General features: G+C 45.5%; 2 protein-coding genes across 2 annotated transcripts; both read left to right on the top strand.

Annotated features, from left to right (window-relative positions):
- Positions 1–58: 58 nt before the first annotated feature.
- On the top strand, positions 59–13185 carry LOC144148112 (meiotic nuclear division protein 1 homolog). The gene is made up of 6 exons (XM_077679701.1): positions 59–178; positions 391–456; positions 3084–3257; positions 4729–4836; positions 8465–8624; positions 12941–13185. The coding sequence occupies exons 1-6, from the start codon at positions 176–178 to the stop codon at positions 13042–13044; spliced, it is 615 nt and encodes a 204-aa protein (XP_077535827.1). The 5' UTR covers positions 59–175; the 3' UTR covers positions 13045–13185.
- Positions 13186–13531: 346 nt separating this feature from the next.
- On the top strand, positions 13532–18887 carry LOC144148111 (X-box-binding protein 1-like). Its single transcript, XM_077679700.1, has 5 exons — positions 13532–13902; positions 15018–15114; positions 16013–16153; positions 17252–17556; positions 18507–18887. Exons 1-5 carry the CDS (start codon positions 13703–13705, stop codon positions 18580–18582), a joined length of 819 nt encoding a protein of 272 aa, XP_077535826.1. The 5' UTR covers positions 13532–13702; the 3' UTR covers positions 18583–18887.
- Positions 18888–22397: the final 3510 nt, after the last annotated feature.

Raw genomic sequence — 22397 nt, forward strand, 5'->3', positions numbered from 1 at the left:
GTTTCCGTTGCTCAAGTTTAAGCAGATGAGACCATTTTTAACGGCAGAAGTGGCGCGAGCCTTGATCGTCCGTCCGTCCGGCAAATTCAACCGCGCGTTTTGCCAGTTTCGCCTGACTTGCCCAACTTGCCCTTTTGCTCTGATTCACGCATTTCGGTATTTTCCTCCCGCCGAGATGGTAAGACACGAAATTTGATAACAGTTCGAAGGTATCAATTTGAGAAGAACATTTGTACATGCCTAAGTACTCAAGGAGCGCGCTGTTTGGTGCGTTTATCGTGACCTGATATTTGTCACTGACGTACAGACGAGTCGGAACTTGTTGTGAACATTCATTTTCGCGTTCTTCGCTGCAGAGTCATAAAATTCTGCTTTCTTATTCCGTTGTAGTCCAAGAGGAAGGGTGTAAGTGCTGAGGAGAAGCGACAGCGGATGCTGCAGGTCTTCTACGAAAAGGTAGGTGCTTGGCAGTTTCGTCTGCACACTCATATAATTTCTAAGCACAATGGGTGATCGTACAGAAAATAGAAACATATCCTTAATGTCCGCTTGACTGCAGGCAAGGGCTACAGGGAAGCCGTTTCGGCTGCTTCTAATTTTATAGGTAGATTTTTCGAACTGGGCTAGCCTCCTGATGCGGAATTCTGAGTTTTGTCCAGTCCGTGCCTATTACGAAGCGTCAACTTCTAGCGAGCTCTGATTGGCTGAAAGCAGACGACACGCAATGTGACGCAAGACACAGGTGTTAGTTTGTGTGCAGTGGTGCTGGTTAAAGGCCTCGCAAGTGCTACTGCGTTACGTGTCAACGGAAGCAAAGTACACATTTTTACGCACAGTGGACATTTTTGTTATGGTCTCACAACTCCGCCCTTTCAGTTTGACAGCTAGGAACCAGGATGTTTCCATGCTTTGGCCTCACATCTCCGGGGAGCATGAACAGACTTTTGCCTAGGGCTTCTGTGTGGTCACGTGCACATCAACGTAAATGTCAACGTGGTTGGGAGAAAAGAACTAGAATAGCCGAAATTGGTTCACACCAACTCTCGCACAATGTGCCAGCAGACCGAACAGTTAGAAAATTTCACCGTGTCTAAGGAAGTACCCCCCAAAATGTCTTAAAGGCTGTGTCGGATGGACTCACAAAATTTCTTAAAGGTATGTCGGATGTACGTGCAAGATTTGTTACAGATGCGTTGGATGTATCCGCCAAACATCTCGAAGGCCACGTTCCCTGTCCGCTTCACAGTCTGTCTTCTTTCCTCCGTATTCTGTCAGGATTTCCACTTGTTTAATTGTTTCTTTTCTGCGGCACGGGTGGAAGCAGCGTGTCTTCATTTTTACCCAGCCAGCGAAACTGCTTCCACTCACTTAAACCATGGCCGGTGTAGCTGCCACTAGAGTTATGTCTGGTAATCTCTAAATATTAATAGTGATTCGTTAATAACAGTGCCTATGCCTAATCAGTGAGCGGACGTGGGGTTAAAATCAAGACAGACTGATCGTAACATGAGTTCACAGGTAGATGGCTAGTGTGGAGCACATCCGACGTACCTTTAGCCTCTAGGATCGGGGTATGTCTGACATATCTTTAGACACTGCATACGTCCAACATACCATTAAAGGGGCCATAAAGACAAAATGCAACTTTGTGTAGTTTAAAAAAGTTAGGCTTCAGTACTTCACTCAGCTAAATATTCCAGCCATGAAAGAGGTTTTTTTAACCCCAAAAATGCAGGAAGTATTGAACAACGCGCTACAGTGACGTGTTATGGGTGTGAGTGATTTCATACGTGCCAGCACTAAATACAATTTTCAATGTGGTATCTGGATGTTAGTATTCAACTGATGTGATGACATGAAACTAGAGGCCCCACTGCAATTGTCCAGTGATGTGTCTTAAAGATTCTGTGACATCATAGAAAGGTTGCTGGGAAGTGGCTAAGATGTCGTCACGGTTTCACATGTTTTCTTTGATATTATACTTCCATTATTTTTTCGAGGTTCGTGATAAAATTATCAGGACAAAGCAGTCTTTCTAACAAACAAAACTTGTATTTTGTCTTCATGGCCCCCTTTAAGAAATTTGGCGGGTATGTACAACCTATAAGGTACATTTGAGAAATTTTGCAAGTACATCCAACGTAGCTTTACACACAGAATTAAAATTTTGGCTCGTAATATACGGAAAATAAAAATAGTGCGGGTGGGCATAGAAACGGCAAGTACCAACCACGTTAAAGATATGACTTTGCATGAAAAAGTCATAATCATGTAGATGCTTTGTGATGTGTACATACCACACTTTCTTGGATCCGTGTGTACACAACATATTTTAGGATAAACTCCACCTCAAGATCTTGACTATAGTAGTGGGATAAGTGAAGCTGTTTGTCCTTACCTGGTTCACCACCATGGAATGAGAGTGATGAAGCTGTGGTGGAGGTGCTTTGTCTTTGCGGATGTACATGCTAGTGGACTCTTTGCTGGAGCAAGCATAAATCTCATTCTGTGACCTGCTGTTACATTTCCCGGTAGGCTATTTCTTCCATGAGCAGTGAAACAGACATATTAATATGTGGGTAACCATAGTTCCTGTGCATCGCTCCACTAGGGGAGGTTCCTCCACAAAGCATGTCAAGGAACTTTATGCATTACCCCTTCAACACACTCTGAAACTTAACACATATATACAGCATCTCCTCAGATTTTGCAGTGTTTGCAACCGGGTAATGACAGGCTGTCTTGTTATACGACTGCAGTGGGCTGGCGTTTTTCCAACGTGCTTCCCGTTTGTTTGTGGTAGGGTAGCTTGTAGAAAAAATGAAGTGAATCCTATGCAAAACTGATTCTTTCTTTGTTTGTAACTGTGCGTGCCTGGAAGCGAGTTTTCTCACTCAGGTTGGTTCATTGTAAGTTCAGGTCACATGGGCATGTAAATAAGCATTTACGCTTGCCACTTAGGTGGGATGACAGGATGGCTGAATCCTGTAGAAGCAGAAATGGCTGTACTGATGTCTGTCCTAGCGGCAGTGGCAAGTGAAGCACAAAAGTGCCACTTATTTCTTTTCCTTTCTTTTTTTCAGAAAGATGTATTCCAGCTAAAAGATCTTGAAAAGATTGGCCCCAAGGAAAAGGGCGTCATAGCCCAAGCGGTCAAGGATGTGGTTCAGTCGTTGGTTGACGACGGACTGGTCGACTCGGAAAAGATTGGCACGTCAGTCTACTTCTGGTCGTTTCCGAGCAAAGCAGTTAGCACGGTGAGTGGAATGACAATTTGACTCTTCCTGGCCTAAGCAAATGAACAGTCTGAGTTTTTTGTTTGTTCAATAATTATCGATGAGTGAACATGTCAAGTTATTAATATGTAGAACAATGTAGTGCTGTATGGCTGACTGCTCTGTATGGCTGACTGACTCACTGATCTTGAAAAAAATTTATTGGCGCTAAAGAAGGGACTAGAATTTGCAGTTGTGAAAGGATAAAATATGGCATGCTTTTGGTAGGAAGCCTTGCCACGCATGACATCAACATTATAGAAATAACATTGTTGTTCCTGAGATGTAAAAGTGTTGCAATGACTAATCTCAGATCTAGAGCAGTGCACAAATGGTGATTAACAAGCAGAGGTGGTGCAAAGAACATGTAGAATTGCATGCCAATTGGTTGGTAGTGCTGAGTTGTCTGGAATGCCTGCACTACAGTTGAACCCCTTTATAAGAGACACGTACCGGGGAGCAGTTTGTGTCTCTTATACGAGATGTCTCTTATAAGCAGGGTACCATTTTTTCACTTACTAATCAGACCCTAGTTCAATGTGGGCACCCTATGACTAAAACAAGCTCAAAAGAATGCTACAGCATGTTTCAAAAGATTCATTCTAATTTATGTTTGGCCCCCAGAATTTATGAAACAGTTCTGAATCTTTGTTTGCTTCATGACTGTATTTACACTGTATATTTTACAACCGATTCTGCAAGCTTTTTTTTCTTTCCTCGTTTGTGGAAGATGAATCGTACATGTTGAGTTCACAAGCCTGATGAATAGGCGGAGCGCACAGCTTCTTCCGCTGTGTGCTCAGGCTATTCATTATGCTTGCAGGACTCAACATCTGCGATGCTTTTTGATTGGGAGCTATGCCAGTGGGAGAACCCGCATGTGTGATTGCGCTCCATCCAATGGATGGCAGTAAGCTTTAACCACTTCTGTAAGTTGCATTTCCATTGGCAGGGCTTCTCATCGTCATTTCATAGCTGACTGAACCACTGTGTGTTTGCTGAAGTGATAATAAATAGCGACTGCAGGCGTCTGTCGTCCACCTGTGCTTCCAGGATGGAAGCAACTGCAATTAGTGACTGGTGGCACTGTGTCTGAAGTTAAAATGTCTATTACAAGCGAGATTATTGATTAAAGTTCAAGGATGACTTGTCCCTTATAACCAATCTTCTGCATCCGATGTCTGTTATAAAAGAGGTCGATTTAATGGGAAAGATAGGGCAGCCAACCATGTGGGTCAATAGTGTCTCTTATACCCATTTGTCTCTTACATCAGTGTCTCTTATAACGAGGTTCAGCTGTATTATGTTTGATTGTACATAATGCCTTAAGTTTACACTGGTGAACAAGCTTAATGAGGCAGTGTTTGGTAGCAGCTTTATCTCTGGCTGTGGCCAGAGATAAAGCGAAGCTCACGAGCTTCACGAGCGAAGCTCACGGAGTGCTCACTTTCAGAGGAAACGGAAGCTAGATGAACTGAGGGCCAAAGTTGAAGATGTGGAGAAGAAGCTGAGGTTTGTTGATGGCCAGTTGGCAAAGGCTCAAGTCGGAAGGGAGGAATCGGTGAGTGTGCTTTGCCTTAACACATTTACGTTTAATCCGGTAGAGTGGGACATGTGACTCTTTAAAGTAGTTCGGGACACTACATTAAGGATTCTGCAGGGTCACTGGCTTGAAAAAGTTTGGGTGAGTGTGAAAACACGACCAGGTGACCAGAGGCAATGTCATTAGAGGTAAAGTAGCAGGAAATTGTGGCATTACTTCCAGTGGTGTCATCACCGGTGACATTACCCAGTCAAGCAACAGAAAGGACCAGAGGAGCATCTAACACTTAGTAAACATCCAGTGAACAGGTGTTGCTTTCAGTTTCAGTTTATAAGTGTCTACAAAAGAGTGGTAGAGTAATAATCACATACTGGCAGCATTGACAGCATTCACTAGCTGAATGTATTAATTTATGTGCGTGTAAACATTTGTTCGCTTTTTTTATTTCATCACAGTTGGGCCTGTTCGCACACTGGTTAGAGATTTGCAAAACTAGTGAGTTTCACTCTCTGCCAGACTAGAGCTTTGGTTTGTCACTGTAGTGCCACATGTCAGTGGTTAAAAAATCCCGTGAAGTTGTGATGATATTGGGTGCTGTGGCATATGCTGATGCTGGCTGCTTTGCGGAATGGTCGTTTACATCGTGTCTTGTCCCCAAGTACAGTCGGGTCTGCCAAATCGATTTAAAAATTTAGAAAAGCGAAGCCTTCCCTGCTTCTTGAAATTAAAGCATCCTAACACCCAAGCGCCTTTTTTTAGCACATAGCATGCCACTGTTGGTGACAAGCATGTATGACATATTAGACGTGTTGCAAAAAGTTCTGCTTTGCTGTTGACACTAACTCTGCTCCTAAAATGTTTCTTTACATTTTACACTTGCGCTTTAAAGCAGGAGCAGTCGCCAGCACTTGAAACTTGTTTGCTCAGTTTGGCCTTACCTTGGAGCAGTTGTCACTAATAAAAGTAACTAAAACAAAATTTTTGAATATGTGTAGGAATACTAGAAAGCTGTTTGGGTTTCAAGGTGCGACAGAATGTTCATTTAAGGGGGGACATATGGCAAGTAAAACTGGTTTTGTTATTTATGGACCAAATTTATTCAAATTAAGATATTTTATGTAGTTAACTAACCTAATAACAAAACTTAAATTGGGTTAAAGATATCTTCTATACTTTTTGAATTACAAGACTTATTACCTTCACAAAGCTGCTCCAAATCTCAGCAGGACCAGGAAGGTCTATTCTGTGCAAGGAAGCTATTTGATTATTGCTTTATTTCCTTTAGGTATCCAAAAAGAAAGAGAGAAGTTTCACTTTCTTTCAGACATGAAACTATTTCTGATTTCGAAAGGAAGGTGAAACTTGTCTTGTTCTTTCTTTATGCCTTGAGGATATAATGCAATAAATCTATAGGCCTCCGTGCACAGAACAGACCTTCCTGATCACACTGATGTAAAACTCTTGTTGACTTTTTGCGTAATTAGTTAATTATGCTGGTTGCAAGTTTCAGGTAGTCTTCTAACTCAAAAAGTATAGACGGTATTTTTAAACTGATTTCAGTTTTGTTGTTAATGCTCCTAATTTGATTCAATTTGGTCCATAAATAAAAAAGTCGTTTTACTTGCCACATCCCCTCTTAACACCACGGATGCCTAAGGCATGAACAGAAAGGCTGCCTATTTTGTGGCTTGGCTTGGCCAGCACCTGTGACCCTCAGTGTGAAATTTCTAAGCAATCTCATTCAAGCACACACAGATATCGAGTGAAACAAGAGCCACTCACTGGGTGAGGCTCTCAGTAAACTAGGCTATTTTTTCTGTTCTGTTGCCAACCATGCGATTGTGTTGCCAAAAAGTGATTGGGGTAGTTATTGGCAGGTTCTGGTTACTGAAGAAATTCTCTTATTCAATTGTCTGAAGAAAACCTTTTAAGTGCCTCTAAGTGAGGTGCAAATTATTTTTACATCTACTAAGTGATCAGTCAGTATTCATGGTTACTTACAATCCTGTTGAAATTAGAGGGCTATAATAAATAACAAAGGAGGCCATACAATAAACTAATAGATGTAGACAAATAGTAGCTATTCTTTCCATTTGCAATACTGCAGTTCTGAACAATGGGTAACGTGAACCATTGATTACGTAATGAGAGAATTTCGGCTACCCTTCCTTCAATTTCATTGCCTTAGTGAATTGACAGATTGAACAATTAGTTAGTTAATTGGATTTCTCAATGAATGAATCATGGGGCTTAAACCTGCCTAGCCACAGGCAATATGAGGAGGAGTCAGGATGCAACTGACGTCATAGTCCTTTGCATGGTGTAATTGAAGGCTTAATTGCATAATGTGCATATTTGATGGGCATTTTAGAACTAAACAGAGGACAGCGTTGCAGTTGTTAGGAGTGCTAAGAGTGCCAATGCTACTACATATGTTTTCAGAATGTAATGGTTTACTGTAGCACGACAGCTTAAAAATGGATATTCGTGCCGTTGCTGTATGAAGTTCAGAAAAAAAAGCAAAAAGAAAAAACAATGCTAGGCAATGTCATTCTGTTGAAGTGTGAAGCCTCCCAATCAAGGTCATAGAGGGAAAGAACGCCTGTTGAAGAAAAAGAAACATGTCAGTAGGCAACAGCCAGGATAATCGGCTTGTGACACTCTGGTTTGGAAGTGTTTGAAGCGCAAAGATTGATGGTGTATTATAGGGTTTAATGTGCCAAAGTGACACCTGGGCTATGAGGTGCGCCATAGTGGAGGGCTCCAGATTAATTTTGACCACCTGGGGACCTTTAATGTGTGCCGAAATCTCGAACACACGGACGCTTCCACTTTTCACCTCTTCCATCAGGGACGCGCCCACCGTGGCAAAACTCGTGCCTGCGTCTTTGGACTGAGCATAATAAGGCTATAGCCACTGAGCCACAACAGCGGGTGCCTAGACTGCAATTTTGCATATATTACAAGCAGTGCTACCTCTACTACTGCTCACATTCAGTTAAGTGAAACAACATTTAATGTTAGACGTGATCATATGCACCGTAACCTTGAATGTTTGCTTTGGGGGTGTATGAATAGGCAGGTAAACAATGAAAGAATTATATAAACAATGATGCAGGGATGAGAGAATGTATACTTATTTTGGCGTTCATTTTGTGGAACTACTGTTATAATTTTGACTCACGGGTGCTTCACGCCAACCCATTTCTTTCTTTTTTGATTCTTTTTAGGTGTGAAGCTTGTATAATATAATTTCTTCCTTGAACAGCCAACCTGTGTTGCCGTAGGACATCAACAGTGCTAAAATATGGTGCAGAAACAAGAAGGGGTACAAAACACAAGTGCTGACTTCCGTTTCCTTTTTCGCTCATTTGCCCCACTTCTTAGTGAAGCAGTCTAGAGCACCAGCACTCGTTCATGAAGCCAGCAACTGCACAGAAAATTTGCATCATTTAACAGATACACCGTAACCCGTCCAAGTTCCAGCTGTGCTGAATGAAAGTGTTGGCTATTAGTGTATTTTTGGGCAATTTTTTTTTTTTTTAGGGAGGGGTGGGGGCGCAATTATTTGGGAAAAAAATCTGGCTGAAGCCATAGGGGGGTTCCCTCAAGGACCAGTGCTGTGTCCATCCCTTTTCTTCTCAAGGGTGAGCGAGAGAAGCTCATGGCTGACCTTGTCGAGGTCGAGCGCAGTCGGGACCAGCTTGCTGCTGAACTTGAGAAGCACAGGGACTGTGACCCCGAGGTCTTGGAAGAGGTCAAGAAGCAGACACTTGTGGCCAGGGATGCCGCCAACCGCTGGACAGGTGGGTCGGAAAATCCACTTTGCACCTGCATTTGCTTGAGCTTCTTTTCATCTCAATTATGCCCACCCACAAGCACAGATTTGGCTGCATCTGTGTGCACCACAGCAATCTGTCGTCATCTCATCATAGTGGAAAGATGCCACCTTCAAAATCCAAGTTTAAGGAGACTGAGGGAATCTGGCTCCTTAAATTTAGATTTTGATGGTCTGTATATAAAGAATAATTACTTTTATAAGTTTTTTATTACTTTTACTTTTATTATCTTTTTTTCATGCTTTTATTACTTTTATAAAGAATAATTTTCAGTGAATTTATTTCCTCCTTCTCATCCCTCAAGAGGGAGAGGGTGTGTTTCTGAAGAATGGCTGTTGATTGATTGATTGATTGTAGGGTTTAACACGCTGACGCCACGCAGGCGATGAGGCGCGCCGTAGTGGAGGGCTCCAGATTAATTTTGACCACCCGGGGATCTTTAACGTACACCGAAATCTCAGACACACGGGCGTTTGTGCTTTTTGCCTCCATCAGAAAAGTGGCTGCCATGGCCGGGAATAAGAATAGGTGTTCCAAGACTGTAATTATGCATGGAGGTTTTAATGCACTGCATACAAACAGGCGAGTGTGTACACACAAGCACAAATGTTAAAGAATGCGACTTTTCAAAACAGGAAAAATTTGTTGTGGCCAGAGACACAAACTTGTCAACATGATATGTTGTATAGGTACCTCTAATCATATTCTATGCTCTCACACATTCATTAATATACTGTGTAGATGCCACTCACCACCTGTAATCGTATTCTATGCTCTTACACGTTCTTTCGAAACAACAATCAACCGTCAATCCTTTTATTTTTACAATCTTTACGCCATCAGCAGCTGTATTTTGGTAGCCTTATTGCATGATAAAAATTACCTTTCCAGATTTAAGCGGTATGTGAAATCTTCGTTGTGGCAGTTTCTTGTTTAACTGTATCTTCTTCTCTGCTTTGTTTGAATAAGGCTTTAGGCATCGTGCAGATCCTCTGTTAAAGCAAAACCACTCCTAGTAAACTCCCCGAGCAATCTGTCCGTCTGCCACCTGGTGCATGACACGGTGCATTTCTTATGTACACATGGGCCATTGTGGTATTTAATTAAAGGCCCTTGCCTTTTGTTCATAAATGCCCTTTACCATCTATCTAATTGAAGGGTCTTAAATAGAAGGCCTTCTCCATAGCAAACATACGTAGTACGTGAGTGAGCATGAGCCCTTGGAAACAATGATTACGCACTATGTTACACTTCCCACTTGAGGAATTTGTGCGAATTTGATTCACTGCCAAATTTTATGTGCGTAAGTGGGTTCTCATTAACTTCAGAAATATTGCACAGCTGGGCTGGGAAAAACCAACTTTATCAGCACTGCCCCTTTTTTAGACCATAGCTATATCTGGAAAAGCTTGTTGAAGTACTACTGCAGCATGATATTCCGTGCACTTTACTGTTGCACTCTAGTATAATCTGAAGGGTTTATGAAGCTGTTAGTTTAATTTTTCAGCGGGGGATAATCATATTTGGCTCATAATTGTACCGAAGATTATTTTGCATTGAACACTGGAAGTTAAAATCTGTGCCCTATCCTTGGGAGCCACGCTGCCATTGAAGCCTTTATGTGCACAATACTGTAATGATAATTTTTCGAATGTCAATAGGTTAATTATGTATATGCAGCGGCAGAATTGGCATGCGAGATGCTGCAATAAAGTAGTTACTGCAGTAACGTTTGTTTTCTAAAACAAGCACATATGGGCAAATTTTGCAGCAGCTTGCACTTGCAAAAGGCCAGAAAAAGTATTCTGAATTAAATGCTCAGCCCCATAAGGGAAGGTGAAGGTACCTGGCAAGCTCTGCATATTTCCCCAGAGGAGCTTAAACTGATGTCCCGTTGAGTGTACACAACTTCAGTGGTATAACTTGTTCAGCGTGCAGGTTCATGGGCGTGCGTCTAGTTTCTCATTTATGCTTATTTCAAATGTCGAGGTTATTGTGAAGAAATTTTTTGTCTGCTACTTTTTTTTTATCCCCCCCAGGGTGGTGCTGTGGAAGCTAGCTCGCAGCACACGCCACTCATGACTGCTGCTTTACAGCAGTGGCCAGCTAGCTCTTGTGAAAGTGCGATGATGCACTGGAATGCCAAGTTGGCAGACAGCAAAGAAAGGGGATTTGGAAAATAGCTAAAAGGCTAGCAGCATGGAGTACCGTTGACAAAGGAAACTGAAAATGCATTGATCTGAGCTCAGAGAGTGCTACATAGAAAGCATCAGGTTCTGCTTGACATGACTAGTGGTGGTGCACTTTTTGCCTACCCCAGTGGGAAATTAGAAGACTGAGAGCTTTGTTGGAGTTGTACGTAAGGCAGCATGATGCCACTTTGCAGACCAAATTGGTTATGCGGGATACTAGCTTCTCGCCCCAGCTTTTTAGCATCATTTATCCTTTGAAATAATTTCTTTCTGGAATCATCAATGGGGATTGCCACAAGGCCTGCCACACTATGCGAGTCAATGGGTTCGGTGAAGCTGGTAATGTTAAGCCCGTGCAGTGGACCCGGTGGACATCTTGGGCTCGCAAATAATGAGCATGTCTCAGTGCATAGTATTGTGTCTAGCGGGCTTGCACTGACTTTGTTTGCAGACTTGTGTTGACTTTAGAGCTGTTCATCATGCAGTTGATGCATTGACTCCTTGTTATTTTGGGTTGGACGTGCTGGGAAGGCGTGACGTAAACAAGAAGGCCATATAACTGGGAATCCCTTTCTGTGTGTGTGTGTGTGTGTGGTGTTTCAGATCACGCAAGTACCACATTTGTTTGGCCACAGCCTCTTCACGTGCGTCTACCTAGTTCACGAAAATGAGGCTGAAACCATCTGCTCCGTTGTTGGTGTAGTGCAATTAGCACTCTGCCGGTTGTGTAACAAATGCGTGCTGGTGCACCCAACTCACCCTTTTTTTTTTCCCTCCCTTCAGTCCCTCCCACCTACCACCCTTCACCCTCCTTGGTTCAATGCTCAAATTGCAGCGTTTGCACACTTTGAGAGCGTCGAAAATACGGCTAGACAGAAATCGACAGACTGAGAACTGGTGAAGTAGCCGAAGGCTGCTAAATGCATTAAAATACTGCACGCTCCCCCCCCGACCTTACCCCCACCCACCCACTCACTTCTCTTGCAGCAGAAATTTTGAGTTCTGAGTTCTCTTGCGGCAGAAAATTTGATCATACTAGTGGTTCAAAGTACTAGTTGTAAGACTAATGGGCCTTCTCTTAAGTTTGGCTGAGGCTGCCGCCTAGCTGGCATGCTTGATTTCAGTGCTGGAGCAACACTCCATCGGAGCCTGAGGGTCTTTTTTTTTTTAGCGCACTCCATTTCTGCATTAATGTGTTTGGCGAGTGGTATGGTAGGTATGGTCACATAGCCCATGCTAAAAAAAATGTAATGTGTGTGTTAAATGAAATTGTCAAATAAATGCTTGGGCTGTTCTGCTATACCCGAAGCCCTTGAAAGTCAGTTTCACTACCAGACACTAATGCATTGCTGGGAAGACCTTTTTCCAGTAGCCATATGAGAAGTTTGTTACCAAAGAGGGAGGCCTTCGGACGGACTTTAGTACCGCATATGTATCCCTAAGAAGTGCCACATACCGAGCCCACAAACTCAGCTTCAGCTATGTACAAATTCATTGCAGAGAAGACATTTTTCTAGGAGTACTATAAATAGTATTACATATGTAGGCAGGTTCTACCACTTTTTTGTAATAGTGTTTTTGTATGGGGCGAAAGTTCAATACATGAAGTGTTACAGATCTACCGACATACGGGTGTTGAGTCCCAAAAAATCTGCCTTTTGAGTAGCTAGGAATGTTGACCGACAGCTCCTCGTTCCCTGCAAGGCACTTTGCAGTGCTGTATATACACCATGTAAAGACAATACGGACATATGTCAACAGATGTGTCAATACAGAAATATGTCAATAAAGACAATACAAATATATGTCTGTATTGTCTTGCTCATTTTATCTGGTAATTACTGGGCGTTTGTGAAACATTCACTAATACTCATTGGATTTGGCGAGGCAGTTATAGTTGAAAGCCCATAGAGTTTCTCTATATTGAGAATGAAATGCACTAACGTGGCTATCTGGGCGTGTTGGTTTAACATGATTAGGAGAAGACAGCGCGGTTACACACGGAACAGTTGTTGACAGGCCCACTTGGCTTTTAGCCATTGAGTTCTTGGTATGTGTAATTACAACACTGTTTATATTGTTTCGTTGCAGATAATATATTTTCGGTGAAGTCGTGGGTCAAAAACAAGTTTTTCATCGAAGAGTCCGTGCTCAACAAGCAGTTCGGCATTCCCGAGGAACTGGACTACGTTTAATGCTGAAAATTTGAACCAGTGTACATGCTTATTGACTCGCGATTTCGCGGTATTTATTTACGTCCCAGTTTCTGACTGCATTTCGGCTGACAGCTGTTGCATTAGCCGTGACCTATTTTGGAAATAAAAGAGCGAACGCCATTGTTCCTTTCTTGTTGCATTTATCGATTGTTGCAACACTCGCTCTCTTGTTATCATTTCAAGACGAGGAACTGAAGTGACGGAAACGGGTAAGTAACCGGGCGCAGTTGCGTCAGCCGGAGAAATAGAGCACCGTGGCAAGTTGGGGGAGTTGCGCATGGAGTTGCGGCATTTATCTGCGCGCTGCTTGAACTTTCTTTTCTGTTTTTCGCTTTCCCGGCGCGCCTGGCGCGCGCTTCCAGCCTACAGAGCAGCTGGCGGCGGAGAACAGTGACGCCACTATCCTGGTAGCCAATCAAAGCGCGCGTTGTGGAGCCGCAGGCGTCCAACCCGGCAGCGACACGATTCGCAGAGCCCTCTCAGTTCGTTCTCGTCCGGGGCCGAGGAATGATCACGCGAAAAGAGTCAGTGAGTTTTGGCGTAGTTTCGGCTATGCATTTGGTGCCCGCACCGATGTCCCTGTGAAGGATCAACGCGCGAGCGTCCAGCAACCATCATCATTTGTTTTGACCACATCATGGGCGTACCCAAAAGGATTGTGATCACGGCTGTTCGCGATCGTTCGGAGAAGTCTGCGGCGGCGATCATCGCTCCTCGAGATTGGCACATCAAGTCCGAGATGGAAGTTACCGTTGGAGAGGCCGTCGCCACGGCCGGGCCCGTCAGGAAGAGACAGCGTCTCGACCACCTGACGAGGGAAGAAAAGATTATGCGGAGGTAAGCCTAACGCCGTTCTGGCCCCGGTCGGGCCCGCTAGCGGAAGTGCCGATTGCCGTCGGGGGGGAAAAACCGGTCGGAAAACTGGTTCTGTTTTGTTTTGGTCGGCCCGAAAGCTTTCGCTTTCCAGCTGTGGAATCCAGTGTTCGCTTTCTAGCGTTGAGTTGTACCGGATCTAGCCGGTTTTTCTCAACCGGCAAAACTTCTGTTCGAATGGAGACCAACCGTGCTGCCACGTTGGCACGCTTCGGCCTTTCGTTAGGCCGCGCTGGCAAGGACGCCATGATATGACGTTAAACGACTTGTTGACGTTGCAGCCTGTCGGCACGGTAACTAGGGCAACGACGGGACGCGGTTGCATCAGCTGCTTTTCGCCGTAGCGAAGCGCTGCGCCGGCGGCGTCATTGGCGCTGTTGCATTACCCGTCTCGAGTCGCCGCAGATTGCTTGTGGGTTGTTCGAGGACTGTCCTCTCCGGGGAAATATAATAATAATAAAAAAAAATTAGCGGTGATTCCGCTGGACTGGTAATCGATGAGCGCCGGTGTCATCGCTGGCCAAACAACCCATCGCCCCGTGCCGTCTTGGTATTACCCAGTGGACGTATTGAGCAAGCTGTCTTGTTTACTTAACTGACGATTAAAGTTTGATGCACGCCGATTTCTTGCCGCTTTAATCTACAAACGCGGGCACTCTCTTATAAACAAACAGAAAGTGTACATGTTTTGACACTTCGATCGCTGGTAGATGTGTTGAACCTTAGGGAATGATGTTGAATGCTCTATTCACAAAGCTGTCGATTCTTGGCTTTTCTTTTTTTTTTTTTTTTCACGCCAACGGAGCTTCCGATGGGCACATTGCTGACTGTCAATACTTGCTATTGATAGACGAACGCATAGATGCGGAACAGAGAAACCGAAATACATGGCCGCTTGCAAAATGGTTGCTGTAATACTTCAGACATAAAAAGAAATCATGGTTCACGGTTTTTCAGGAAGCCTGGTCGAAGTATTTATCTTCCATATAAGATTGGTAGCTGTTATTGCTTCCGATTCATCGGGCATTTTTTAATTGCTGTTTGAGTGTTGAGTAACACACTTTGCCTGCCTCCTGCAGAAAACTGAAGAACCGTGTAGCAGCCCAGAGTGCCCGAGACAGGAAGAAGGCCCGGATGGACGAACTCGAGGAACAGGTCACCCGACTGCAGGCAGATGTGAGTGGGCACCGATATTTTTTGAGCGTGCCTTAATATTTCTTGGGGAGGTTTTTGAAAAGCCAGAACGCCTGTGTGTTGTGATTTCTGGTGCAGATTGAGAGATCCTGAAGTGTTCTAAATTTGCAGCCCTCGACGTAGCCTAGGCAGTTTTGGCTGTCGAACCTACATTTCGTGTTTCTTTTTTGTTGTTGCCGGTATTAGCATAGCAGTGGTGGTGAAAGCTGTGCTGTGACGTCATTGCACTGTTGGAGTTGAAAAACAAGCACCTGCGAAATTGTGAAAAGCTTTCAAAGCGGCTGTGAATGGGGAAATGTCTCTGCTTCACAAGCTGAACTGAAGGAATCCCGAGTGGGTGCATGCGAATGAGTTTCTACGTCAGTGTAGTGCAACTAGTGTGGAAAATTGCACTGATGCAAACATAAAATAAATTGTTAGACTTGACTTTCTGGAAAAGGCAGTGGCCCATAACTTACTCAGTGGCATTACTCCATGTTTGTGCACATTCAAGGAAAAGTGGAGTTTTTAGGGCCAAACAAAAACTACCTGAAAACAATTCGCACGTTGCTCTCCAAGTGCTGGCCTGTGTATACAACATAACGAAACAGCTGTTCTTCCTGTGGTTTTTCTCAGTGGGTGTTAGCTTCAGTGACACCCTTTTTGTAAGGCACCCACTTTTGTATCTGACAAGAGGCCCCATGGTAGTTTGACTGTTAGGCCCCCTCCTACATATGAAGAGAAATTAAGTTTGGTTGCACTTGCCCTTTTACTGTGTATTCAAGTAGACTGTTGCGCAGTGTTCGCCCCCTTTCAATCGGTGTTTGTAATAAACACACTTTCACAGCTTCGTCGTGCATGGCAGGCACCTTTTCCTCAAAGCTCCACTGTCTCTTTTCAGCGGGCCGCCCTCCTGGAGGAAAACCGGCTCCTCCGCAAGCGCCTGGAGGAGTTCGAACGGGAGAACCAGACACTCGTCAAGAGGCTCGACGAGAAGACCTCCGTCGCCACATCGCCCATTGCACCCGTCGTCAAAGTTGAGGTGTGTGTCTACTTTCCCCCCTTGCATTGATTTTTTTTTTAAGTTGCAGTCAGGAGATCGATATGCCTTGGGTAAATGATTGTGAGTGGGTAAGGCACATTGACCAAGTGCTTCGGGAAAATTTGCTCTTTGCAAGAGCTGCAATACAGAGTTCAAGTGGCTGAGGCGCGCATCTGCTTAAGACGAGTGCACAACTGACTACCCTACATGAACAGGAAACGAAGTTGTGCGGGCTGTTTGTGGAGGATAAGTTTTCAAAAGTAAGGTACCAACGGGCTGCCAACAAGGAATACTTTTCTCCAATAATTTGCATCTCTGGCAAATGGTATTGGTTAAAAAAAAACATTTTTTGTTTAAAGGGACGTGTAATCTATGGCAGTGGAGGTGCATAAATGGCTCGAAATAAACGTTTTTATTTGAGCAGTTTTATTTTTTTTGAAGGATACATAAAAGGCGAGAGGTCTTTCGAGGAAACAGTCTAGCTTTTGTGGACGGTACCTGTACATAGAGCATTGGGTGGCTTCCATCTACAGCTCTTGCATTTAAATGGGTATTGTCAAAAGAAAGGTGCTTGGAAACTCCAGGGACGAAAACAATGGTTCTGAAACATGCGGTATCAGCAACATGCTTTTGGTGCGCACGTGAATAAGCCAAATATTTATCTTTCCAGGTCTTGGCTTGAATTTACGTTTGCTTAGTGAGGTGTGCAGGAGGGAGATGGCAGTAATTCAGCTTTGTAGATAGGTAAATAATTATCCAGGGTAGGGATGAAACAAAGCACTTATCCTTGTCCAAAATAAAGAGTGGAATAGTCTGTGCAGGACGGCTGGAAAGTTCACGAAACACACATAACTTGAAAGGTTTTGGTTTTGATGCTTTGTGTGCTGTTTTTTGTTGTAATACTGTCTGCCAGTGAGATTTACGCGCCCCTGCTTTTACCCCACCATGTAATTTGGCACGACTTTTTTATTTCTTGCATACCACTTAGGGCAGACACCTTTTGCGCTCCAAAAGAGAGCCCGCTAACCCGTTTTCATTAGATTTGCTGCCAGTTTCTCCCGTGTGCCCGACCTGACTGGAGTCTCTTTGCTCTTGCAGCCGCCATCGCCATCGCCCGAGGGGGCCGGAGCAAGCAGTGGTTCCGTTGAGTATGCCTCGCTCATCAGTGGACCTCTGCAGAAGGACCAGGTTCCGCTGCTAGCTCTAGCTGCCCTCTGGATGATGCGATTCGCCTGCTGGCCGCTGACGACGACTGCGACGACCTCTTTGCCCTGCTCCAAGAGTGCAGCCAGAGCCTGCTCGACGGGCCCCCCTTCGCGGAGGACCTGCCTGCTGCTGGCAATGCTGCTTCTGCTGCTGCTGCTCCAGCACCGGGCCCAGCGGCGGGAGGGGCCAGGCAGCCGGTGAGTGCTTGGCTGCATGCTTTTTATTGCTGTTGGCAGGAGTCGTTGTGTCATCGCTAAAACAAGAAAGCATTCGTCAAGTAGGGCTTCCTTCTTTCAGCCAGGTTGACCGTACTGTTGCCACACTTTGGGCCATCGTAGCTAAAGTAGTAGTTTGTAAATTAGAAGGGCTGGACTTGTTTATGTTCGTGATGAAGGGCAGGTATCTGCGTACATGATAAGCAAAAATTCGGACTTGGGGGGGTGCAGTTAGTGAGGTGTTGGGGAAAAAAAAGTTGGCACAGCTTGCACTAGTGGTGCAAGGCACTAGTGCAAGGCTGGAGAAACAGCAGAGCTGGTGGCCCCTCTCCCTTCGTCGCAGATGCCGTTTTTGCACCTCGCATTCTCCATGACTGGTGGCCCGGGATTGTTTTGCCCGCAGGCGTTCACATCGTAGCAGGCGTTCAAAATACAGGCTGCTAACCCTGTACCCCTCTGGCGTTTGGGGTGGCCCAGTAATTTAGGTTGCTGGTTTCACTCACTACCCATACTTTTTCTTGAGGCTTCGAGTTTTTTTTTTTTTTTTTTTGCTAAAGACTGAGAAGGTTTCGCCTAAACAGCTCTGCTGTTAAAAAAATCATCTGGTTGTTTGACTAACTATATTTTACTGAGACTTGAAGGGGCCTAGCATGCTGGGAACAGTGCACTTGCTTGTTGTTTCTTAAGGTTATTGACAAGGAATTTGGCATGGCCTTCATATAAATTTCACGAATCAGCAATTTGGAGGGGAACTTGGCCTCTCTGTTGTCTAACGGCTGCACCACCCTGTCCTACTCTGCTCCCTGTACGGTGGCACCACAGAACAGGGAATCTGTGTCAGGTTTCGCAAAAAAGACATGATGAAGTCGAGGTGGAAGTAGAAAACCAGGCTTACATTTCGCTGCTCTGTTTTGTTCTCTTCATTCCGTCAGCTTGGTCGCAAACGGAGCACCTCCACACGTCTGGTGGGGGCCTCACCAGAAGAGCTGGACTCCATCAAAGAACTGATCCACTTCGACCACGTCTACTACAAGCAGGAAGAAAGTGCAGGCACAGCTGACGTCATCATGGAAGATGCTCCAGCCACAGTGGCAGCAGCAGCGGCAGCTAGCCCCCAAGACACTTACATCCTCTCCCCGCCATCTATTGCATCTTCACCGCCCCCGCTGATTGGCCCTTCCTCCCATCCTGCTTCCCGTCCGGTGGTCTTCACTCCCGCCTCTCCCGCCACATCGGTCGTGGAAGTTGAAGACACAGTGGTCGTCATCGAAGACAGCAATGATTCGGCTCCGCTCTGTCTGATGTCTGCCCCTGCCACCAACAGCGGTGTCCTCCAAGGCCATACTCTGTGTCCGTCCATGTTCAAGATGATTCCGAGTCCGTCGGCGCTGAGCACCGAGACCGGTTATGAGTCGGCGGTGTCCCCTCTGAGCGACTGCAGCCTGAGGGAAGACAACTTCTTCGAAGAGTCGGCCTGGGAGGACCCCCTCCCCGAACTGTTCCCAGCACTTGTGTGACGTGAAAAACAAAAAAAAAACTCATTGTGAATTCCAAAAAGACTGTGCGCACTGCGTCTTGACAAGAGATGTGGGCCTGAACTCCCCTTTTCTCTCACTCCCAAATCACCCACCTTAATTTATGAACTTTCGTCGTGGGGCGACAAAAAAACTGTACATAGTGTAACATACGCGGGTTTGAATTGTTTTTGTTGGCAGTGCTTTGGCTGCTGCTGCTGCTGTATTTTGTGTTTTGGTGGTTCTTGTGTGATGAATAAAGTTGCCTTGCATATCCTTGTTACCCAGACCTGACCACTTCTTTACAAGTGCACGAATTGTGAACGGTACTAAACAAGTTGCTCTGTCAGCCAAAAGAGTAAGATAAATTGAATATACCATTACTAAAGTCACTTTTTGGGTCTGATTTATACAAATTCAAAACCCAAATATCATAAACTGTTAAACCGGGACAACCCACCTTCTACTGTAATCGCTTTCGAGTTAGGCGGAGCTTTCATGATAATAGCAAAATAATTCGCAGGGAATGCATTATTCTTGTAGAAGGAACTGGTGGTGCTTGCCTGCTTCGTGTTCGCATCTGGTCCCAGAAAAGTGTTCTCTAGCTGCTCAATGCATTGCATCAATTGTTTGTCGCTACCGCTACATTGTACCTTGTTGCGGAGCAGGCGAGGCATGTTTCTTGTTTCTGCCGTCGTAAGCTCTACTCGAGGACCCTCATTCACATTATCAAATGCATCGTGCACAGCTATATCAGCGATGTAGGCGTCGGACAGCGGCTGGTAATGGGGACATCGGCCTCGTACAGTGCATACTCCGAGTAAATTTGCCATTCACAACCGAGTTCGGCACATTGTTGGATCTAAGCGTTCGAACGGAGACCTTATCAACAGCCTGTAGCGGACTTTTCCTTGTGTCCACTCCGTCAACATTCCGGGATATCTGTAGTCTCCCAAAAACCATTTCGAGATAAAGGGGGGAGGGGAATACATGGAGAGGTAAATGCACGGCGAGAAAAAGTGTTTGACTAAACCAATATTTCGTGGTATCTAAGTGAGTTCACAAGGCATAATTTCTGGCATACTACTGAGATTTGGTAACTTTCGAAGCATTGTGCTATGATTGGGCCATGCGAGGGTTGGATGCAGAAGTTTCTGCAAATGGAAAGCGGGTACTTCGCATAAAATCAAAACCCTTTGCTTAAGTAGAACAGGCTATCCAGGGCATACATGACACCCTGGCGTCCTCCCACCCGACCAAGAAGCTCAAGCATCACCCCTATCATGACTAGCGCACCGGAGGCCTTCCTCGTCGCATATCAATGGAATTGTCGATCTCTCAGTTGTAAGCAACACCAGCTCCAACAGGACCCGCCAGATGTCATTGCTCTTCAAGAAGCAAATACTCCTACCCCTCGCTTGCCACAATACAACGCCTTCACCCAGGACCCGCAAAACCGCACAGCCATCCTTGTACTGAATTCCCACCCATCCCAAGCACACCAGCTCAGCCAGACTTCCTAATACCTTCGTTGAAGTCATCTCCACCCGCCCATGACAACCCAGCATGTATGTACTAAATATCTACAGCCCCCCCAACCAGTAGTCTTCACACCATCGAGGCGCTCTTGCATGAAGCTACAGTCAAAGCCAATGACAACCCGCTGCTTCTCCTTGGTTATTTTAAAGCCCGCATACGGCTTGGGGATATATGCGCGCTTCGAAGAAGGGTACGGCTCTGTTACGCGCCACCCAAAATCATCAGTTAGTCCTGCAAAATGGCCTTACAGTCGCCATTCGGACCGGTACAGTGTCATGCGTGACACCACACCCGATTTAACATTTACAAAAAACATTCGAAATATCACGTGGTCATGTTTGGATGAAACTCTCGGCAGCGACCATCAGATCATCTCCATCCGAATTCCGACCTCGAAGATCCCCTCGGAAGGGCACTGCCCGCCTAACCAATTGGTCCGCGTTTCGAGATGACGTCACTCCTCTACCACCCATAGATCAAAATCTTGACGAATGGACACTGGAGCTTGAAAAGCGGGCCCAGAAGCGCACCCAAGAAATCGCGCTCACTGACAGTACACCAGCCGCGGACCCCCACCTGATGCACATCTAGGAAGCTCGACGAAGCCTAACAAAACGTTGGAAACTCCAGAAACACAATCGTTCCTTGAAAAAAACGCATGGCCCTTCTAACACAGCTAGCACAGACCTACCCTGCTGATCTTCAGCGACAGAATTGGCACTCTTTTTGCGACAAGCTCCGAGGCACTCTGCACACGAAGAAAACCTGGCATCTGCTTCGGTCCCTCCTCAACGACACCACTACCAGGCCTGGGTTGAAGGCACCTTACCTGAACCAATGGAAATATTCGGACATCATTCTAATCCCAAAGGCAAAGAAGCCCCTCTCCCCCACGACCCTTCGGCCCATCTCTCTGACGTCCTGCCTCGGGAAACTTTTCGAGAACCTGGTCCATCAACGTTTATCTACGTACTTGGAAGATCACAATCTGTATCCATTAACCATGTTCGGGTTTCGACAGCATCTCTCTACTCAAGACGTACTAATTCAGCTCAAGGAACAGGTCCTAGATCATCTGAGCAGAACCACTCCTAGGGCCATCTTAACACTTGACGTCAAGGGCGCGTTCGATAATGTCACGCATCAAGCCATTTTGGAAAACCTCAACACGACTAATTGCGGCATCAAGACTTTCCACTTCGTAAAAGCTTTTCTTCGAAACCGGACCGCAACACTGCGACTTGGGCCCCTTCGATCCCCAATCTTCCACACTCCGCCAAAGGGCACCCCCCAAGGCTCCGTTATTTCGCCATTGTTATTTAATATTGCCCTCCTTTACCTTCCGAGTCGCCTACAAGCTATCCCCGGTCTCCAGCACGCTCTTTACGCGGACGATTTGACCATTTGGACAACGCAGGGCTCCAGCGGCGCACAACAAGACGCTCTCCAACAAGCGATCGACACAACTATCGACTATCTCTCGCCCAGAGGTTTGACATGCGAACCTAACAAATCGGCTCTCCTAGTCCTTCGCGCCCGCACGTGATGTCAGCCTGCTGTAGCTACTCCCGATCCGCAAGTTACCATCCAGGGCTCTCCTATTCCCCAAGTCCCCACTCTCCGTATATTGGGTGTGCCTATCCTCTACGATGGTTCCGGCGCCACCTTCCTGCCTCAGCTACAGAAAACGGTCACACAGCTCACTCACCTAATACGACGAATAAGAGGATCCACTCACGGCCTCAAAGAACAAGACACCTGCCGCCTGCT

This window comes from Haemaphysalis longicornis, unplaced genomic scaffold (genome assembly GCF_048455015.1).
Source record: "Haemaphysalis longicornis isolate Haplotype H1 unplaced genomic scaffold, Haemaphysalis longicornis Haplotype H1 scaffold_77, whole genome shotgun sequence".
Lineage (NCBI taxonomy): Eukaryota > Metazoa > Arthropoda > Arachnida > Ixodida > Ixodidae > Haemaphysalis > Haemaphysalis longicornis.